General features: G+C 39.9%; 1 protein-coding gene across 1 annotated transcript in view; it reads left to right on the top strand.

Moving 5' to 3' along the window:
* The window catches only part of DYNC2I1 (dynein 2 intermediate chain 1), a 37373-nt gene extending 19703 nt beyond the window's left edge, over nucleotides 1-17670 (top strand). The window contains exons 12-25 of the mRNA XM_081343009.1: nucleotides 857-986; nucleotides 2037-2148; nucleotides 2616-2701; nucleotides 4797-4926; nucleotides 5648-5820; nucleotides 6229-6391; nucleotides 7472-7585; nucleotides 9728-9789; nucleotides 11124-11175; nucleotides 12336-12396; nucleotides 13231-13330; nucleotides 13538-13669; nucleotides 15316-15539; nucleotides 17127-17670. Of these exons, the coding sequence (XP_081199135.1) occupies nucleotides 857-986; nucleotides 2037-2148; nucleotides 2616-2701; nucleotides 4797-4926; nucleotides 5648-5820; nucleotides 6229-6391; nucleotides 7472-7585; nucleotides 9728-9789; nucleotides 11124-11175; nucleotides 12336-12396; nucleotides 13231-13330; nucleotides 13538-13669; nucleotides 15316-15539; nucleotides 17127-17298 (1711 nt within the window). The 3' untranslated portion in view covers nucleotides 17299-17670. The remainder of the gene's footprint in view (nucleotides 1-856; nucleotides 987-2036; nucleotides 2149-2615; nucleotides 2702-4796; nucleotides 4927-5647; nucleotides 5821-6228; nucleotides 6392-7471; nucleotides 7586-9727; nucleotides 9790-11123; nucleotides 11176-12335; nucleotides 12397-13230; nucleotides 13331-13537; nucleotides 13670-15315; nucleotides 15540-17126) is intronic.
* The last annotated feature ends 5468 nt before the right edge of the window (nucleotides 17671-23138 follow it).

Here is a 23138-nt window from a genome sequence, read left to right as displayed (position 1 = left end):
ACCTCCAAGGTCCCTTCCAACTCTATTATTCTTTTATTCTGTTATTTCAAAACCAATTTTAGAAGTGAAAGATACCTCAGTTTTTTCTTTTCTAATTTTAGCTTTTTTTTACTATCTCCTGTTGCCCATATAAACAGTTTCCTTTCTACAACATGCATCTATTATTAGTCCATTGCAGCTTTTAATATTCAGGAATATTAGCTTTGACTTTTTATTGCAAAAGTACTATAGAACCACCACTTTATATACCACATTTAAAAAAGATTGTTTATACACACATCTGCATACACACGCACATGCCTTGAAATGTTATTATTATTTATTATTTATTACATTTTTATACCGCCCTTCTCCCGAAGGACTCAGGGCGGTGTACAGGGCAATAAACACAAACAGAATACAAAAGTTAAAAACGAATTAAATAAATGCCCACAATTAAAACCATAAAAGATATATTAAAACCCCAACCCTAACCCATCAGACCAGGTCAGACTGCTCAAATAGAAATGTTAAGCATGAATGTAACATATTTGCACATATCTGCTAGGCGGATATGCAAACCCAAATTGCTCTATGTGCGATGTGTGAAACATCATAATTATGAGAGTACTGAGTAGTACCACTCTGAAAAACACAGAAAGCACTTAGAAAGAGAACATTTTATATCCAAAAAAGCATTTAATCAACTCAACATTTTCATTTGTATAATGTATTGTAATAATCAGCATAAAACATTTTTGGGTATAGATGCCTTGATGCTGTATGCTTCTTACTTTCAGAGAGAGAATATTTCTAACCAATGAAAGTTTATTTCTGTTTAATAGACATTTTGCTGTCTTATGACATATTTTTCAAGGAAACGTAGCTTTGAACTTCTTCGTCTCATTGACCTGGATTTTTCAGTCAGCTTCTGTTTGTTGGATTTGCCTCCAGTAAATGAATATGATATGTACATTCGAAACTTTGGGAAAATAAACACCAAACAGGTATGAAATAAAATATGACCTCAATTATTCACATTTATTCCATTTTATTTTATTAAAAGATGCTCATATCAGCAGATTTTTAAGCTGAATTAAGGAAACAGACAGTGAAGGTTATGAGATGACAAAATAAGAGAAAAATAGTACAATTCAAAAGTTGTAGTTCACAGCTGGAGATAAGTCTGACAGCTAGTAAATACAGGGTGTGGTCAGAAACGTGAAAGTGGTGCAGCCATGCTGCAATGTAAACACCCATTTTCTATTGTATAGACACTGTCTGACAAAAATAAATCTGCAAGATTTCAAAGCTTTTATGTGTGTGTGTGTTTGTACAAGTGAAATATGTGATCTATTTTGCCGCTTTTTGCTATGCTCTAATATTAATAAAGTACAAAAAGGACTCATGTAAATATTTATTTAGATGTTACAAAATAATTCTCATATGATAGCCCTTATTAGTCAGCAACTTCTATTTAGCTTTCCCAGGGAAAATAAGGCCGCTTGAGTATATACAAAAAGGCAGTATAAAAATAGAATTCAGAAATAATAAATAGCCATTCACTCCAGCCTTGCCAGCTTCATCCAACCATCAGCATGACAGATGTCAGAATTAACATGTTAAACCAGGGGTCTTCAAACTTGGCCCTTTTATGACTTGCGGACTTCAACTCGCAGAATTCCTCAGCCAGCGTGCCTGGCTGAGGAATTCTGGGAGTGAAGTCCACAAGTTTGAAGACCCCTGTGTTAAACTCAACATGACAGAAGTCAGAATTAACATGTTAAATAAACTCTTCTTAATCCCAAACAATAATTTCCCATTTCACCAATAAACAGTTGTATGTAATATTAATATTGCTGCTCATAATGATTATGTGTTATCTTAAAGGAACCTATTATTAAATGTGTCTTTTTAATGTTTTACCTGTGGATAATAACACAGTATAGTAACCAAATGTTCGTCTATTAAGTAAAATATCCTGGAATATGATAGTAAATACAGATAATCAGATATGGGAGAATATTATTTGCTGATAATTTCATTTTCTGTTTTAGGCTTATGTGCAATGGAATGAGGATAATCTGGACAGAGATATTCAGACAGATGAAATAGAAACTCAAGAAAAATGGACACAGCATCCTGGAGAAACCACCCTTGTATCTGGAGGTGATTAAAAAATAATGATGTTTAAATCTCTTTTTAACCCTTTGATTTATTTTAGCCAACATTATTTGTGGCCCACATTTGTAGTAAAATCTTTCCAGGACAGTTAAAGAGGGGGAAAAATCTGTTTAAAACAGAGCTGGAACATAACCCCCAAACGGAGAAACATATCAAAACAAGAGGTTTGTTTAACATTTGCAACCTAGTGGGCATGATGAATCTCAGGTGGAAGCTCATACCAGAGAATGGGCCCATTATTATTATTTATTTTTAAAAAGAGTCTTAAGCTAGCCAGTTCTTTCCCTTAATATTGGTTAGTTTAAGATTTGAGTAAGCAGGCAGGCAGATGAGAACTCTGTTGAAACTCTTAGAGAATCTCCAAGGATTGGAAATTTTATATGTCACTGTTTTCTCCAGCAAGGGGAAAATGGTTCTTTCTTTCTTTCTTATGACCTCATGTCTCATTTTAGGTCCCAAAAGCAGCCATGATATAACTGCCATCACGCCAAAGATTGATTCCCAGAGACTGGCAAACTTCCTACGATCTGCTTGTCAGGTATAATTTATATGTATATGATCTGTTACTTAAATTATTATGAGTCATCAATAATATTAGCTAATAATGGTACATATATGATAATGGTGATTGTATTTATTTATTAGATTTTTTTATCCTGGCTTTATTATTTTTAAAAGTAACTTAAGACTGTGAACATATCTAATACTACTTCCTCTAACAACAATCTTATGAGGTGGGTTGGGCTGAAAGAGAGAGTGGCTGGATCAAAGTCACCCAGCTGGCTTTCATGCCTAAGGTAAGACTAGAACTCACAATCTCCTGGTGATTGATTCAGAGTCATTCAACCAACTAGTGCTTTTAGTCTTCCAGTGGTTGACCCAAAGTCACCCACCGGGCTTTTATGCCTAAGAGAGGACCAGAATTCAGAGTCTCCTAGTGATTGGCCTAAAGTCATGCAACTGGCTTTCATACCTAAGGTGGGACTAGAACTCACAGTATCCTGATTTCTAGACCAGCAGCTTAACTACTACAACAGATCTCCTGGCTCTGGTAATTTTAAAAAGTGGTAATGTTGAATTTAGCTTGATTTAACATATTATCACATATACCAGGGGTCGGCAAGCTGAAACAGTGAAAGAGCCACTTGGAACCGGTTCCCTCACAAAAGAAAAAACTGGCAGCCGCAAAAAAGAGTGCGCATGCGCATGCATGCGCAAAACAAAAGGCTGATCAGCGGCCCTGTGTATGCGTCCTCCCGGGAGCTCTGGCAACTCCGTAAGGCCAGCCCCGAACTTCACAAGTGGAAATCGAGGGAGATTGCCAGGAACACGAGATCAGCGTTTCTCAGCCCGAGCTGATCTCGCCCTTCTTGCAGTTTCCTTCTCTCTGTTTCAGCTTGCTTTCGGCTACTTTTCTTTCGGGGGATCCAGCCTCTGTCGCCCCCTTCTCTCAACAGGTGGATGCCCCGAAACTAAAGCAGCCAAAGGTAGCAGCTCTGCAAGTCTCCGCCAAGAGACTGGGGCGGTAGAGGCTGGATCCCCCGAAAGAAGTCTCTGCTGAGACGAGAGAATGGGGTGGCAAGCTGCCGAGAGAATGCGGCGGTGGAGGCTTGCTGCCCATTCTCTCGGCAGAGACTTCTTTCGGGGGATCCAGCCTCTGCCGCACCGCGCCGAGAGAACAGCAAGCCACCCCATTCTCTCGGCGGAGCGCTCCAGCGCCCCATTCTCTCAGCAGCTTGCCACCCCATTCTTTCGTCTCAGCAGAGCCCAGCTGAGAGAAGGGGGCGACAGAGGCTGGATCCCCCGAAAGAAGTCTCCACTGAGACGAGAGAATGGGGCGGTGGAGGCTTGCCGCCCATTCTCTCGGCAGAGACTTCTTTCGGGGGATCCAGCCTCTGCCACCCCTCCGAAAGAAGTCTCCGCCGAGAGAATGGTCGGCAAGCCTCCATTGCCCCATTCTCTCGGCGGACCGCTCCACCGCCCCATTCTCTCGGCAGAGGCTTGCAGAGGTGGCGGCGGAGCTGCATGCGCAGCTCTCCAAACCGCTGCCGCCCGTTTGGAGAGCTGCTGCCTTCGTCAAACATGGATGAAGGCAGCAGTTCTGCAAACGGGGCGGTGGAGGTTTGGAGAGCTGTGCGCCTTCGTCAAACATGGACGAAGGCAGCAGCTCTCCAGACAGGGTGGTGGAGGTTTGGAGAGCTGCGTGTGCAGCTCCCCAAACCTCCGCCACCCCATTCTCTCAATGGGACTTTTTTACTCCCACTTTTTTTCCAGAATGGCGGAGGCGGACTGGGAGCCACAGGAGACGGCTTAAAGAGCCGCATGCGGCTCTGGAGCCGCGGGTTGCCGACCCGTGACATATACAGTGACCCAGTGATAATTTGAAACAATTTCTTATGTTTATTTTTCTTCTTTGGGTTCTATTGCATAGGATAGTTTTCTGTTGTTAGGCAAAGATGGAAGCTAAAACAAACCCAAATACCACTAAGGACGTGCCACAGATTCTGTTTTCTTGCAATCCTTAAAAGCATCTGGGAAACTGGGTGGCTGTATCAATTATGTGCCATAGTTAGCTTGGAAGTTGTGTAATCAACACTGATAGAAAGTTCCCAACTGTTTAATATTTTTGAAAGGTGATTGAAGTTTTACTTGAGGAAGATCAAGTAGCAACACAACCCAGGCGGAATCTAAGATCACGACCATCCAGCCTATCTATTAGCGATAAGTGCTTCCAGTTAAATACAAATCTCCCCTTCCTGAATGGTAAGAATATTTTTATTTCCATCATGTGCTGTAAGAATATATGATCTTAGGTAACCCAACATGTAGTTTTTCACAGCCAACCAGATGACTCTGGGAAGCCCACAAGCAGATTTTCAATCTAACAGTAAAAATAAAGAAGCAAATAAATAAGTAAAATAATATTTCTCATTTCAGCCCCTGTCTTCTTTATCTTCTTTTTCAGCTACTTTGTACAGTAATTCATTTTGGTTTCCATCAGAATTTAGCTGTGTGAAAATAAATGTTATTTTGATGTTTTGGGGTTGGACCGAGAGAAGACTGACTGGCCCAAAGTCAACCAATTAGCCTTCATGGCTAAGGGAGTAGAACTCAAAGTCTGCTGGTGATTGGCCCACAGTTACCCAGTTGGCTTTCATAGCTAAGGCGAGACTAGAACTCACAGTCGCATAAGTTACATCATTCTGATGTTTGGTTTTCAGGCATTATCATTTTTCCCCCTGATACATATTTTTAAGACGTTTTTGCACATAAGGCTCTAAAGTATCTTTAGAGGATCAGCTTTGGAGGATGATGAAGGTTTAAAAAGGATTTTTTTTCATTCTTCAAACATTAATAATCTATACTGAAAAGGACTGAGTTAGGCAAATTCTCATCTCTTCTATTTCCTGCATTTGGACTTAGGCTTTTTTTCTTTCTCCCAACAATGCAAATAATACCAGCTTCATCTCACTCTTCCCTTTAGGCAGGAGGATATCCTGTCTGCATATCTCACAAGCTCAGCGACAGGCTTTGCTTTCAGTTCATGAACTTCCCGAAACATCAAATGACTTATCACTGGATAGCAAATACATCATCTGCGTGTGGAATGTTTGGCAGCCTTCTAGTCCTCAGAAATTATTGCTTTGTGAATCAGAGGTATGCTTCACTGTAGGGTTTCCTCAGAACTTGGAGATTTTGGGAGTTTGTTCTAGACACGCCTAAAATGCTGACCTTGAGGGGAGGAGATTGCTTACCCACAAAACTGAAGCGGAAACTCAAATACTTTGGCCACCAAATGTGTTATGAATAAGTCAGATGGGGCAAGAGACCTTGCAGACAAGAAGAAAGGTAGCCATTAAGAAATGCCGATAGATGCCATGCTGGTGAAAATGGAACCCATAGGGAGTCAGATCAGTCGTGAATCAAATACTCACAGTTTCTGAACATAAAACATATTAGATTGTGGGTTAAGAATAAATGGTTACAAAAGGGTTGGGTTTAAACCTGGAGAGAAAAAATAGGGCATTATTATTCTGTTCTGAGATATGTTCTTCTACCCTGTAGGTGACATGTTGCAGCTTTAGTCCTTGTAAAGCTACTTTGGTGTTTGCTGGAACAGTTGACGGTTCAGTCCTAGTGTGGGATCTCAGAGAGGACTCAAGGATGCACCAGTGTGTGAAAGTTCATGAAACTGACTGGACATTTAGATCTCCTACATTTTCTACTGGTTAGTTAGTGTGCCTTGAATAATCACACCTATCTCAGCCTTGAGTGGGCAGTGTCAGTTTGTAGAACGAGTTTTCACTTCCACCTTTGTTTCTTAATTCTTTCTTCCATTAGGAAATAAATGCATTATAAATAGCAAAAAGTTAAGCCAAAGGATGAGCCAGAGGAGGAAAACAAAGTTCATTAAGGTAGCAACCCTGTTACATGCAGTCCTCAACTTATGACCATAGTTGGAACCAGTTGTTAAGTGTTAAGAATTTCATTGGTTAAGTGAGTTGCACCCAGTTTTATGACCTTTTTGCCATAGTTGTTAAGTAAATCACTGCAGTTGTTAGTGGGTGTTAAGTAAATACGGATTCCCCCATTGACATTTCTTTCAAGCTGGGATGGTGACAAATAAGTGATTGTGTAATCTGGGACACTGCTTACCATCATAAATACATGCCAGTTGCAAAGAGCCCAAATTTTGATTATTACCTTGGGTTGCTGCAATGGTTGTAAGTATGAGGACAGTTCATAAGTCACTTTTTAGTGCTGTCACTGAATGATTGTAAGTTGAGAACTACCTGCATTATTTACCTAAGCCTGATTCCAGTGAATGGGAGAAAGTACTGATATATACACAACCAGTGGGTGTCAACTTTTTAAGGGATACAGTGGTAAATCAGCTGAAACAGACTAAAACACCTACCTGATGGTTCATGCCAGCTGCAGCACCATTGGGACCATCAACTCCAGGTGAACCCTTCATTTTTACAGTTGATTCTTTAAGAGGATCCGGACTGGCCAGTTTTTTCTCCCCCAGATCTTTCTGTTTCTAACAGAAATCCAACGACTTCAATTTTGAATCCTTCAAAATTGTCTTTTGAGCACATCCCCCCAAAAGGGCTGAATGCAATACCCCGGTTAATTGTAACAGACACACACACACACACACACACACACACTAATCCTGCCCTGCCAGAATGACACAGGGATACCACACTTTGGTATAATATTGAAAATCACTGAGCTTGGGATTGAAGAGGTTGGCTTAGTTAATAACTACTGTATTGTACCTTTGCTTCTTCCTTAAACACAGATGGAGTGTTTGCTACAGTAAATCACACTTGTACTGTATTGACCATTGAACCTATTTCCACCTCTGTCTTCAAAGAGCAGACCTGTGGGTTCTCCTATCTGTCTGTTCAGGAAGGTATGTAAAGTACCGAGTACAAATCTGCTAGTATTCTTTCAAAAGATTAGTTGCTCCATTCTGAATCATACAGAAATCCAGGTCTGCAGTCTGGAATTCCAGTCCAAATTCAGTTACTCTGTTGGAGAAAGGCCTTGAACTCTTGGAGAAAGGGCGAAGGAATAAAATGGGGTTTTGTTGCTGCAGTTTGTTAACTTATATGTGATTCTGATGTTTTATGGCATGATATCGGTTATGATATGTTCAGTTGCTTTGGCTTGAGGATACTCGATTAGGGAAGGTGTCATATAAATTTAACCTTCTAATAGATGATCAGTATTGTCCTCAGGGAATAGGGCGGTATATAAATGTAACTAAATAAATAAATAAATAAATTGTTGCATGACGGGACGCGGTGGCTCAGTGGGTTAGGACGCTGAGCTTGTCGATCAGAAGGTCGGCAGTTTGGCGGGTCGAATCCCGAGTGCCACGTAACAGAGTGAGCACCTGCTACTCGTCCCAGCTTCTGCCAACCTAGCAGTTCGAAAGCACGTAAAAATGCAAGTAGAAAAATAGGGACCACTACGGTGGGAAGGTAACAGCGTTCCGTGCGCCTTTGGCGTCTAGTCATGCCGGCCACATGACCACGGAGACGTCCTTGGACAAGCGCTGGCTCTTCTGTTTTTAAACGGAGATGAGCACCGGCCCCTAGAGTCGGAAACGACTAGCACGCATGTGCGGGGGAACCTTTACCTTTACCTTATTGTCGCATGTCCTACCTGCATGACTTTAAGAAAGCAAGGGCATACTGTGACTCCACACCAGTTTGAAATCATTTCATGTTTCCATGTTCTCATAGCATCATGTTAGTTCAAAGTTATGATGGACCCCCCAAAAGGTACCTTTTGATCCCATTCCACAGTTCCAACCACCAACCCCTCCCATAGTCACATGGCTGTATTTTGAGTGCTTGGCAACCAGTCTGCATTTTCAGCTGTATGCAATGTCCTATGGTTGCACATCAATGATTAATAATATTTTTGATAGTAATGAGCATTTACTTCTAGTTTTTGACAAAAAAAGCCTCATAGCAAATAAGTTAGTTTAAGGAGTCTGAATTCACTTAACAACCATAGTGGTCCACATAACAACTGCCACAAAAAGTCAGAAAATCGGGTTGGTCACATGATGATCCACTTTGCAACTTAAAACGGGCAGGCTCTGTTACAGTCATAGTTCAAAGTCAACCTGTACTTTGGTTTAGTGCATCACCCCATAAATCCCAAATGACCCACTTAGATACAATACAGTGTTGTAATTTAGTGGAGCACTGAAACAATTTATTTACTGGAACTTATGCAGGACTCATACATTTCGCAGGGACCTTATCAGCCACTGGATCTAAATCCTGCTAGTCAGTTACAAATTGCCAGTGGAAGGCTTAATTTTCCTCTTATCAGGCAGTACAGTCTTAATCCTTCCAGTCAGTTGCTCGAGTGTAACAATCCCTGTAAAAGCTCCTTCTCTTCATTATTCATTCTTCCATAAAGAATCTTCTGACTGCAATCCTGCTGCAGTTGTTAGGAAAAAGGACCTGACTGCTGAATTCAAATCAGCTACTTTCGTTTGGAATTTATAGGAAGGAGAAATACTGTTTCTATGGCTTTCTATAGCCTTATCCTTACTCCAGTGGTTCAGATTTAGAGGAAAATGGCCAAATGCAGGAAGCTTTTCTTGGCAATACTGGTAGGGGATAGCATCATGTGGTTAACCTTTTTTCCGCAGGACTGGTTCATGCTATTATTCCTTGCCTCTTCCTAGTGGTTTTGGATCAACAAGAGCAGGGCTCTTCAAACTTGGCCCTTTTATGACTTGTGGACTTCAACTCCCAGAATTCCTCAGTCAGCATGCCTGGCTGAGGAATTCTGGGAGTTGAAGTCCACAAGTCATAAAAGGGCCAAGTTTGAAGACCCCTGAACAAAAGTATGCTTGGGAAGAGCATCTCTGACTTCAAAATTTTAGAGAAATTGGGGAGTACCAATAGTGCTGCACAGAAATGCCCCTAATTTTCAGAAGTTAGATATAGGTGGAAAGATTTAAAAGTTTATCCGTATTTAAATTCCTGTAAATATATTTATTTATATACTGTTTTTTTCCCAACAGAAATGCTTGGACTTTCATTTCAGATTGCTTCAATGGATGAAAATGGGATTCTTTGTCTATGGGTAAATTGAGATATTTTTAGTTTATTTATTTATTTATTTATTCAATTTGTATAGCCTCCCATCTCAAACAATGACTCTGAAAAGTTTACAATTCCAAAGGTATAAAACCAATTAAAACAATAAAGCATTTGAAAAACAATAAACAAGAATCCAAATAAATACAGGCAGCAGCTGAGACATTTAGCCAGTTAACAGTAAAGCCAGGAAATAGGGCCCTTAACACAGCCAGGCTTTTAAAGACTTACACAAGACCAACAGGGTTGGGGCAGTTCTAATCTCGAAAAAAAATCTTCCACAGAGCAGGGGCTATTGCAGAAAAGGCAGTAGGAAAGGCAAATTTTCTGGTCTCAACCAGCCAACACTCTAATGGGATCTGTAGCATGCCCAATCTTCAGTTAAGGCATCCTAATAGTCAGGCAGGGTTTTGTTGCAGGCAAGTCCCATTTTCCTGCAACCTGATCCCCTTTGTTCTCTTTAAGTACAGTTTTCCAGATTATGCTTAAAGGTTTGATTTTCACTTGGGACATGTTGTTTTCCAACCAGCTAAGGCATCCATTGCAATTGAAAGTGTGTTCTTAAAGGTCATGAATATAATTCTTAATTACTCTGTTTCTGAATCTTAATTTGTAAATCTTAATTTTCAAGCAAAATGCACTTCATAATGCACTTTCATGCCTGCCTTGCTTTCTTGTCATTGCTAGCATTATGCTTCTGCTATTTGATCAGATTTATTCCCAAGATTTTTGAAAAGTTGAGCTTTTTCCATTACATCATTACAGCCAAGAGTGCATGTATATTTCTCAACATCTGTTTTATTGGCATACTTCTAACTTTACTAGAAGTACTTATGACTGATTACTTAGTGACTGTTCAAAGTTCTGACAAACTATTCTTGGGGGTGGGGCACTTAAACAACCAGGATTTGAAGTTCTGACTTTTGCCACCCTCCCAATCATGTGACACATTCAAAATGCTCAGCTACCAGGCCGCATTTATGATAGCTTGCAGCATCCTGTGGTCACAGGACCATGTTTTCTATTGGTTTTGCACCCCCCCCCCCAAAAAGGCATTCACTTCCACTTTTCTGCAAAACTGCACCCAAAGTGAACCCCTGATTCACTTATCAACCACAACATTCACTTAACAACTGTGACATTAAAGGCTGTTGCAAAAAAGGCTGTAAAATCAGGTTATCACATGATGGTTTTAGGACCATTGTGAATTATGACCATGATGGGCAGGCTCAATTATGGTTGTAGCTTGAGGACTATCTGTATCTACTGGACATTTGTGTCACTTTCTCTTCTTTGACGCTAATTTTTGACATTTCCTAGGTGGTTGTTGAACTTCAGAAAGGAGATTTGTCTGGCTCACAAAATGATTTGGGTAAGTAAACTTAATTAGAAAGAGCCAGTTGGGCAAGGGTTCCTAAACGTTTTGCCATTATACCTCCCTTTAGTGTAATCTTAACATACCCATCCATCTCTTCTAAGAATCCAAACACCAAAATGAACTCAAATGAACAATGAAAACAATACAGTGAAACTTTGGGAAACATTTACTGTAACAGTGTGCAACTAAAAGGTTCCTCACGCCTCCCCTGGACTCTTTCTGCATTTTCCCAAGGGGGGTGCACTTCACATTTTCAGAAACCCTGCAGTTGGGTGTCATGATTAAAGTGCTGGACTAGGCGCAAAGGCTATATTTAACAAGCATTAATTGTAATTGCACCCAAGTGATGGGTCTTTCCATATTTAGGTCTCAGAATCAGTTACTTAGTTTGGGGCCAGCCTAATCTAGTCTAAGGTAGGTTATAGCCCTCAGTTATGCTGAATCAGTTGCTCTGCCAGCTTGAAATCAGGCTTATTAACAAACCATTTGAAGAACAAAAGTCTTGTTCAGCATGTTTTGGTGGCTTAGCCATGTGAACTAGGGAACCACATTATTTTCACTTTTTACTAAATACTTTGGTCATTCAGATATGTTTTATCTCAGGATGTTTTTATTGGATCTGTCTTTATTTCTTGAACATAGTCAAGTACTATGCTATAGTTGAATAGTATGCTGCAGTATTAACCGTAATCCTTTTTATATATTTTAGAACAGTTATACTTTTGTTTTTCATTTTAATTAACTCTGACTTGTGTTTTATCTGCTGGACTATGACCTACTAAATATTTATTTGATTTGAGGCACAGTGCAAGCAAAGGGATCTTTCAACAGAGAGACAAAAGCTAGGAAAAACATCAAGAGAGTCTCATGTAGAAACTAGCTATTCACAGGCCGAGAGGGAATTTCACTGCTGGAAGAGCATTGCTGGCAGTCATTAAAGATTGGAGCTGTATTGGCCAATTAACAGGAGACATGTATGCCATATTGAATATATTTATATATTTGTTTTTCTGCCTAGTTAAATTTGTGAACAGAACTTGTAAACATAAATTGACAAGTCATATTTGGATTTAAAAATGCCCAGCTATTTAATTCTATTAGTACTAATAAATTGTTGCTATTATAATTACCACAATACATTTTATTACTTTCAGGATTAATTCCTGGGGGGAAAATTAAATTGGTTCATAGCTCTACCGTTCAGCTGAATTGCAGGTAAAATATGTAGAACACATCTTCTTAATGGGTTGTTCTTTGAAAGCACATATATCACTTCTGGCAGATTTCCAGTGGGGGTGGGGGGTGGGGAATAGTAGTTCCTTAGTAGCAGATCACATCAGGAGAGAAGAAAGCTTGAATAATGGTGCTTCAGATGCACAGCCCTGTTCCAAATGCTATCTTGACAAAAGGTTTGCTTGGTCATATTACAGCATTAGTGCAAGCCAAGCTATGTGATTGATTGAGTCAACGTTTCTCAACCTTGGCCACTTTAAAACATGTGGACTTCAACTCCCAGAATTCTCCAGCTAACAAAAGTAATTCTGGGAATTGAAGTCCACACATCTTAAGAAACACTAGATTATGTAGTAGTTGGATGGCACTGGAGAAACTTCAGATTTACTGTCAGCAACAGAATCTCCCTGAATGACGTGAGAACCAACCTTTCTAAACCCAACCTACCTCATAAGGTTATTGTGGGAAGAAATAGGAGAAAGGCGGGTCTCCCCGATGATGGTGGAATATACATCTAACAAATACGTACATATGAATGCTTGTCCAAACTGGAATCTCTACCTGAATTCCTTCTGATCAAGTTTTATATTGTTGAAGGAATAACAGATATGCTTTGAGAGAGGAATGTCCACTCACCACTCATTCTGAACAAGATTATTATATCTAAAATCAATAGAAAAATAGGGATGCCAGATGGGGAATTGAATGGAATATCCAGGCTTAGATTGGCTGGTTAATAAATCTAGGAGATTCATTCTGTACTTCAATATTTGTTGCAATTTCACTTGTTAATATACATGTTTCTTCTATATTCAGCATTTCTCCAAAAGATTACTCATTTCTGGGGGTGCCCCAGACACGGAACATTAAATTTCTGCCTTCGAATCCTAATCATTTTGTCGTTGGAACAGATGCTGTGAGTAATATTCTTAATCTAATTTCATTCTTGCCAACTTTTCTTAGTAGATTTTTAAGAGTGGTATTGTGAGCCTGGGGCTGCTATTAAAAACGGCTGCATTGTCAGAATCTGGACAAAGCCTACAATTCCCCCTGAACTATTCTTTGCGCTATTCCACCAAATGTAGCATTGTCTTTCTTTTTTCCTCTTTTCAAAACTTCACAGGGTTTGGTGAGCCACGGCACAAGGCACGAGCTGAAAGTCCCTCCCAAGTGGTTCAAACCCCAGCAAGGGGGACCGAGAGCAACCCAAGTTAATGCAATTGATTTTTCTCCTTTTGGAAAGCCAATCTTTTTGGTATGGATGCTCTTATACATTCTTGATTGGAATCATTCAGGTTGTGTCATGTCAGTGAAGGTCTGAAAGTTAGATTTAAAATTAAACATACCATGGATAATTTATCTGTAGAGCAGTAGCCATTACGGTTCTGCACTAGGTTTTGCAAATTTTATTCATATTGTCACATAGAGCAACATTAGCAGTTAGGCTCAGATGTTAATCTCTTCTTGGAGTTCCTAATTCCCCCCACTGGCTGGGGAATTCTGGGACTTGAAGTCCACAAATTTTAAAGTTGCCAATTTTGAGAAACACTGCTCTACCTCCGTAAGGCCTCTGCAGGAAATCTGTACCGTGCAGCCTGAATAACTCATCGAAATCGTCAAGTGAAAATAGCTTGTCATTTTCTCAGGTCAAACATACACAAGCACACAGAGAGATAATTGCACACTTTAATAAATAAATTACTTTTGCAAAGTAAGTAAACGAGCAAGTGCGAACACATGCACATGTAGTAGAGAAACAAATGTCCTCCTTGCCCAAGTTTTATAAGTTTGCCTTAAAAGAGCTCCAGTCCAAAACTGGAGTGGTCAGGCAAAATTCGAGGGTCAAAACTTTGTAGAAGATTCATCAGCCGGTCCAGTTACAGAGTAAAAAGTTGTGAGATTCACAAGTCAGGAGTTAAAATATGTGGGATAGGGATTAACAGGCAATTGTCATCAGTGGAAAGGCTTGAGTTTATTGCTCTTCTGAAATAGAAGGAGCTCTGATGTTGTTCATTTGGAAGCTCCTTCCTTATGTGCAGCTTCGCATCTAGGACATTAAATAGCTGGTCAAAGTGCATTCGCTCTGCACTCTTCTTCATACTCCAGGCCCCTGTGTTGAGAGGTGGCGGCATTCTTGCAATATGCGTCACATAAGGAACCAGCAAAGCAAAACAGTTTATGTCTTATTTTAATTCTTTATGCCACAGCTTTGTTGCTGACATTTTGAAGGCCAGGGTGTCTGTGGCCATCAAGGCTTACTCAGTACTCCTCACCTGATGGGTGTCCTTAGGATCTCAAATAATAATAGCAGTAATCCACTTCCAATAATAATCCAGTGGTAATCACTGAAATTCACAGGAAGAGGTTCTCAGATGAAGAAAGCTAAAATCCTGCATAATTTTGTGATTTCTTTAGAGATCAGCCATTTAATGTCATGCATTTTTTTTTAATTTGATGTCCATGCTTTGGACCACCAGAGGTCATCAGTTAACAAGTTTTATTTTTATTTTTTTATTTTAATTCTATTTATATCCTGCCCTTCTCCGAAGACTCAGGGCGGCTTACAAGCTTAGCAGTAGCCTTCATTCTATGTATATGCCTGCTTATTAGGGCTTTCACACACACCCCAAGCGGCATTATTACAAAGTCAGCTTAATTGCCCCCAACAATCTGGGTCCTCATTTTACCTACCTCGGAAGGATGGAAGGCTGAGTCAACCTTGAGCCTGGTGGGACTCGAACCTGCACTAATTGCAGGCAGCTGGTGTTACTTAAGGAGGCATTAGCCCACTGCTCCACCAAGTTGGGAAACCTTGTCTTAAAAGAATACATTAATCAGAAAATATGGTGTGTTTGTTTGTTTTTTAAAAAAAATAAGTTTTGTGTATTTTTATGTTTTCAGGTGGGCTGTTCAGATGGGAGCATTAGATTGCACCAAATGGCTTCAGAGCTTCCACTTATGCAGTGGAACAACAGCACAGCGGGGCAAGCAGTAATCGCCCTCCAGTGGGCTCTGACCAGGCCAGCTGTGTTTTTTGTTTTGGATGCCACATCTGTAATTTATATTTGGGATCTTTTGGAAAATGATTTGTCACCTGTAGCCAAACAGCCAGTCTGGTCTGATAAGTAAGTTTACAGGATGCTCTTTGGTTTGCAACTGTACAAATTGGGTAGAAATGAAAACAAGCAGGCTTGTTGGACTTTAATCTTTGTAAATACCAGTCCTCCATTCAGGTATTCAGTTACATGGATGAAGAATTTATAATGGTAAAGAATGAGGTTTGAATGCAGGCCTTGCTTCTTTCTCTCCCTATGCTCCAATCATGAGAAGATGAGAAGTAAAACTGAATTTGCATTTGCAAGAACAGGAATATGGTTCCTTGGGACCAACAGGGTGGGTAGAGGTTCACAAAGCAGTCCTTCCTCCTTTTGAACTTGCATTCATGTCTTAAGTCAGGGGTATCAAACTGCCAGTCCGCGGGCCGGATGCGTCATGCCGAAACCGCGCCCACCCCATTGCCGGCAATGGGGAAAAAAGTCACGATATGTCGTGACACATCGTGTGACGTTGCAAGTTTGACACCCCTGTCTTAAGGAGTGAGCTTATATCATGATGCCCCATTTGCCATGTTGCTGATTTTTCTCTCCTGGTGTAGTTGTTGCTGTCTGGAGCCCTGATTTTTTAAGGTCCTGATCCCATAGAAATCCACTTGAGCTTAAGCAAAAGCCAGGCAATTATTTTTCAGGCTTCAAACAAAGTATACAGAAAGCAAGAGGAAAGCAGATAGAACCATCACTTGGGCCCTATTTTTCATTCATTTTGGAGCGTTTGTCTGAACATTGAGAGAAAATCTTGTTTCCTTAATCCAGGGTCATATATCTGTGGTTAGGTAATTCTCCCAATTGGAGCAAGAAAGGAAATTTTTCACATTTTTTTCTTCTTGCTTGATTATGTGGCTTAGACAGTGTTTCTCTATCTTAGCAACTTTTGGGGTGTGTTGAAGCCTATCCACCTTAAAGTTGCCAAGATTGAGAGACCATGATTCGGATTATTCTCACTAATGAGTTGAAGTGAATATCATGACAATGTGCCATTTTGATTTCTAATTGTTTCTCACTTGATTCTGGCTAGTCTTCAAACGTTCTTAAACAAGGTGCTGAGAATGAAAATAAGACAGACATAACATTTGGGAGACGTAGGTGTAAATCTGGTAGCCCCAAACAATGGTCTCAATCATTACCTCAGTCATTCTCCCCATCTAAAATCTGGCCCCAGTCAGACAAGTGGAAAGGGTTTGTTCTCCTCTGTCAAGGAATTGTCTCCTCAGATATGGTGATAGAATATAGAAGTGTGGGATCTTCTAGTCCAATGTTTGTCAACCTTGGTGACTTTAAGAATTCCCCAACAAGCAGGCTGAGGAATTCTGGAAGTTGGACTCTGCACATATTAAAAGTTGCCGAGGTTGAAAATCGCTGATTTAGTTCAATCCTCCTCAATAGAAAAATCAATTCCACTATGCAAGGTAGTTGCCTGCTCTGTTCCTAAATGCCATACAAGATGAGAATCAAGTGTCATAGTCCTATCCAGCAAGAAGGTATTTTAATCCATTCTGCAAAGCAAGGAAGAAAGCAAATGCCAGTTGATCTGGAAGCTTTTTGCTCTCTTTTCCCCTCCTTATTAAATAAAAAGTTATTAATCTTCTTTGTCTTCAGGATTATAACAATGGCTGTACTGGGTGAACCTGAGAAACCAAGTGGCGTTCTGGGCATAGCGCTTGCCAAAGAATCTGGAATCATAGACATTAAATACGTCAAGAAGATATGGGCCCTGCCTCAGCCAGAAGAGGCAGAGAAATTAAACCTGCTTTTGCAGCAGGCCTTATAAAATGCAGAAGCCTGTATCCGAATGCACAAATATGGCCTGATGGTTTTAGATGAATTTGTTAATATGTGGGATTTAGCAGAAGATTGCAGGGCTGAAATATTTTTAAATTCCTATTTGTAAATAGTATTTATATGTTTTAAGATGTATCAACACAGTATTTGGACTTGAGCTAGAGAACATTTTTATGAAACTCAGAATAAATATTTATGAAGGCATCCCTTTAAAAGAGAAATATATTGTTTCGAATATGCTATGCACTATAAATCTTTGTACTTATTTTTGGAATAAAACTGAACATATAGTCCCATGAGCTTTAAATATTTGGTTTTTAATTTTCTAATTGAAAATGACTGGTTTGTTTTCCATGTGAAATTAAAAGATCCTTTGCTAGCTTTTGCAGAACTAGGCAAATTCAACTTACTTTGCACAGGTTCAAATGTGCCATAATCCAAAATACACTTGTCCACAAGGGGCCCCCAAATTCTTCTTAGTAAATCTTGGCATTTACAAGAAAAAAAAAGTTAATTGTTACATTTAAATGTTACACACATGCAGTTTTCAACCTTAGCTTTGAAAAAGGTAAAAAGTTCAAAACCATGATGATGCTTTTCAAAGTGTTCAGGTTACAACATAAACCATGCCATGCTATTTAAAATAAGAGGAATTTACAGATAAGGGCTTTGATGTAATATTTTTGCAAGGATGTTAAAATCAGAAAGATCTAGTCTGCAGCCTTTTTCTTCCAAGGTACTACTAGGCTCCATTTTGTAAATATGCTTTTGGTATCATGATAATGTAGTGTGGGATCTGTTGCTGTTACAGATATCGTTGCAGGATGGAAGCTGTTCTGGTAAGCCTTTTGCAATTGACTGATGGCAAATTTGTCAATGCTGTGAATGTCAATTAATGTGGTGCTCTAGTTGTTTTGGGATTGCACCCAAGGCCCCTATTACTATTGATACTGCCTTTACTTGCTTTTGCCACAATCGTTCTATTTCGACTTAAATTTCTGGGAGTCTACCTTTGTGAAGATCTGACCTGGAAAGTGAACACAACTCAGGTGGCTAGAAAGGCCCAACAGAGGCTTCACTTTCTTAGGGTCTTGCGGAAGAACAGGGTAGAACAACAGCTAATGACCCTCTTTTACCGGTCTACTATAGAGAGCGTCCTCTTGTATGATATTGTGGTTTGGTATGCTGGTCTGACAGCCGCGGATAGGAAAGTATTACAGAGGGTAGTGAGCACAGCACAAGACATTGTGGGCTGTTCCCTGACACCACTGGATGACATCGCCAGGGCTCGTTGCCTTGGAAGAGTGAGGAAGATTCTCAGGGATGACTCACACTCTGGACGGTATCTCTTTACTCTCCTACCATCCGGTAGGAGATATAGGAATATAGCCAGCCGTACCAACAGGCTGAAAAATAGCTTTTATCCGTGAGCTGTTAGGCTTTTAAATGGGACATAATCTTATGCAGAATTGACTTGGGAGGAGGGTTTGTTGTCACTGTGTGTTGGGGGGAGAGAGCACGGAGGGAGGCTCAGCTAATCTCAATGTACACACGTTGTACTTTGACAATAAAGGTTTATTATTATTATTTATTGATACTGCCTTTACTTGCTTTTGCCACAATCGTTCTATTTCGACGTGTGGGTCTTTGTTATCATTTCTAGTTCTTTCTCTTCTCTTCTGCTGTCTCCAGGCATTGCCACATCCACTATCCAGATTTTTTTGTCTGTCTTATTGACAATTGTTAAGTCCGGGGTGTTATGTAATAGGTGCCTATCTGTTTGAATTCCAAAGTCCCAGAGCAATTTAGCTTCTTCCATTTTCTAAGACTTTCTCTATTTTATGATCTCACCAGTTCTTTCTTGCAGGCAACTGATATTTCTTGCAGATTTTCCAGTGTACCATTGTTGCTACTTTGTCATGCCTTTGCTTGTAGTCAGTCTGCGCGATCTTGCAGCAACTTTCCAGATGGTCCAGTTTCTTCATCTTCTTTGCATAGGCGGCACTTATTATCTGTTGCTGTCTTCTCAATTCTGTCTTTGTATGCATTTGTTCTTAAAGCTTGGTCTTATACAACCAAAATTAATCTCTCAGTCTCTTTCTTCAGCTTTCCTGCTTTCAGCCATTGCCAGGTCTTGTTATTATGTGCTTTCCCTGCTATTTTTAATGTACTGGCAATGTAGTGTTTTATCTTCCCATGCTTCCATTTTGTTCTTCAATTGGTCTTTCTTGTAGGCCAGTTTGATCTCTCCAGTAGTCAGGAATCCTTCCTGGTATACTAACTTCAGTGCATCTTCATTGGCCTTCAGATATTCTTTCAAAGATCTTTTTTTCTTCTTCAACCATCTGATGTACTTGCAGCATTCCATGCCCACCTGTTTGCCTTGGTAGAAAGAGCCTGTCCATGTTGCTGTGAGGATGAAGGGCATGATTCATTGTCATTATTTTTCTGGTCTTCCTATCCATTGCTTTTAGTTCTACTTGAGTCCAGTCCACTACTCCAGCTGTGTATATAATTCCCCGCTTTCCATCTGCTACCTTCTTGAACTCGTTCTTAGGAACTAGCTGCCCCAAATTATAAATTGGAAGAGATCTCCGGTGTAATCGAGTGCAACCATCCTTTCTGTACAGGATCTGCTAAACCATTTCAGAAGAGTGGCCTGCCAACTTCTGTGAAAGAGAACACAGCACTTCAAGAGGCCACCTGAACACAAGGCCCGGGTAGGACCCTATAATTCGCCATTTGTTGCTGACCTATGATTCCAGCATTCCTAACCATTCATCATACTTGCCAGGCTGCTAAGAGTGTGGTTCAGCAAATATAGGGAAAGCCGTAGGCCCCTGTGTAGGACATGTTGTTCAAGAGCTGGCAATTAGAGCAATAGAAACTGTTCTGGATGAGTAAAGATTTTTAAGTCGTTGATTTATCTGTTCCAATGTGGAGATTGGGATCTCAGTGCTTTTCCTTAAGTCAAGAAAATGGAAGACAGGAAAACTGCAAAAAAGACTTCTCCAAATGGAAACCAGCCAGATCACAGTGACTTGTGCTTCAGCAGGCTCCTATTTCAGGAACACAAGCTTAATCCCCACAATCTCTGGGCCAAACAATAAATTCATCTTTTATATTGTTTTGTGCCAAAACAACTGTAAAGCCTTTCAGGAGAACAAGTATTTTCCACATTTTATTTGGCAAATTAAAAGTACATGGTGGAGCTTGCAACAGATTTACCAGCAGCACGACATAAAGGTGAGTGGCAGAAAAGGGAAAGGTCCTTTGTGAAAAGGTATGAAGAACTAAACATCCTGGCATTGGGGCCAATCAAAAAACAGGGCAGACAAGAGGAAATGTTTTCTTGACACAATGCATCATTCAACTTTGGAATTCATTACCATGAGACACCGTGCTGGCTTCCAGTTTACTGGCTTCAAAAGGGTTGGTCCTATTTTATAGAAGTCATAGGAATTAATGGTTGTTAGCCCTGATAGATGTGGAGCTGACTCTGAACTGGCTTTGTGCAATTAGTTGGCCATTGGAAGAACAGCCTGCTGGACTAGATGAGTAAGGGCCTGATTCACCAGGGCACAGCCTATGTTCTTACATTAAAAAAGGGTGAGGCTTTTAATGGTTGTCATATTTTGAATTCTTTAACACCCCTCTGCAGAAACCCTTGCAGACAGTACACAATATTATATTTTGAAATTCAGGAAAAATAGGTAAAATTAACCAAGGAATTTGTTCTGAGCTGACCAGGCTATAAATAGCTCATTGTCACTGGTGTCAGTGGAAAAAAAGATAAATGTAAATTTGATTGGTGTTATGCAACTACAGATGGCAAATCTGTCCATTTTCCCTTCAAATCACGATGTGGCCATGATGGTCATGATTACATTGGCTTTGTTAAGAAATTCTAATTACACGGTTATACAAAAAGCAGAATTTGATGAAGCAAGAATTATATTCAGAGTGAAAGAAAGAACTAGAGGGAGACTGTCAAGTTATTGGAAATTAATGGCAAGGCACCCTATTAATCCTGGGAACTAGTTTTTCATTTCTGCAAAAGAACCAGATTGAAAAAGGGGATTGCCAAAGGAGGCTGTAAGAGAGGAAAATTGGGCCTGGCTCTTGAGATGAGTCTTTAAAAAAAAAAAGCTTTTGGAAATAGATGACACAATGGGCACTGCTCCAGAAACAGAATTTGACAGTGAGTCTTTGAATTTTGAAATAAAGGTTTTCCATGTGTTCTGAATGGCATTCAGGCTATAGACATGATGGGGTAAATTTCAGGATTTATTAAAAATGGCTTTGCTCTCGGCTGATGCTTTGCCATATTGTTCAAAGTTTATGTATTTGTTTTATATGCCGTAATACATGCCTTATATGGGCCTGCTCCATTCTTTTTAAGTACACTAAAATACTTGGCCCACTACATTTGGAGAAGATAAAAAGAATGCAACAGAAGGGATAAGAAAGCCAAGTGCCTCTAATAGACAAAACTCAGATTGTCAATTTTCTTTTCCAGTTTGTGGATTTTCCCCACTTTTTCCCCCTCTCATTCACTATTAAGCCATCTTGGCTCTTTCAGGACTGACTCCACTTAGTTGCCTGCTTCAAATAAGTACACTTTTTTAAAAACTTACAATTCAAATCAATGGGATGGATAGGTATCAAAATAGTTAAAACTTTGCTCTCTATGTGTGATTTTCCCTTTTTTTTTGAGGATCAGCTGGATTACATTCCAGCATTCTGAAGGAGTTAGCAAATATCATCTCAAAATAAGTGAACATAATCTTTCGAAGAGACTGGTGTACTGGGGAACTATCAGAACATTGGAAAAGAGCTGATGTGGTTCCAGTCTTCTAAAAGAGGAAAAATGAATTAGGGAAACTATAGACCAATCAGTCTAAAATGAATACCTGGGAAAATCCTGGAAAAAAAGATAATCAAGCAGAAGATTTGTGAACACCTAGAAATGAGCAAAGCTGTTACTAAAAGCCAGTACGGGTTTATTAACAACAAATCATGCCAGACAAACTTATCCTCTTCTTTGACAAAGTGAATAAATTAGTGACCAGGGAAATGCTGTGGATATGGTTTATTTATTTATTTATTTTAATTCCATTTATATCCCGCCCTTCTCCGAAGACTCAGTAAGGCATTTGGCAAAGTAAACCACAAGCTACTCCTTGGCAAGATAGAAAAATGTGGGATAGACAGTACCACCTCCAGATAGATTTACAACTGGTTAATCAACTGCATTCAGTGTGTAGTGGAACTTCATTTACCTGAAAGGAAGCATGCAGTGGGGTACTCCAAGGTTCTGTCGTAGGCCTAATATTCTTCAACATTTTCATAAATGTAGAAGAGGAATTCATCAAAGTTGCAGATGACCACAAGCTGGGGAGAATAGCCAACATTTTAGAAGGAAGACTCAAGATCCAGGAGGACTCTGACAGATTTGAACATTGGGCGCTATCAGTGGTGAGAAAAGAAAGGAAAAACCAAATGCACAGGTATAGAATAAATGTTACCTGGCCCAAGAGTAGTGACTATGAGAGGAATCTAGGTATCCTAGTGGGCAACCACTGAAGTATGAAATAGCAGTGTACTGCAGCTGTTCAAAAAAGCCAATGCAATTCTAGGCTGTATCAATAAAGGGATAGTACCAAGATCTTGTGAAGTGATAGTACAGGTAGTCTTCAACTTACAAGTTTATTTAGTGATGGTTTGTAGTTACAACAGCACTGAAAAAAGTGACTTTTCACTGTTGCAGCATCCCCATGGTCATGTGATCAAAATACAGATGCTTGGCAACTGACTCATATTCATGAT

This window comes from Vipera berus, assembly GCF_964194415.1.
Source record: "Vipera berus genome assembly, chromosome: Z".
In the NCBI taxonomy this organism is placed as follows: Eukaryota; Metazoa; Chordata; class Lepidosauria; order Squamata; family Viperidae; genus Vipera; species Vipera berus.
Note: the sequence above shows the minus strand (reverse complement) of the source record. Positions and strands in the feature narration are given on the sequence as shown.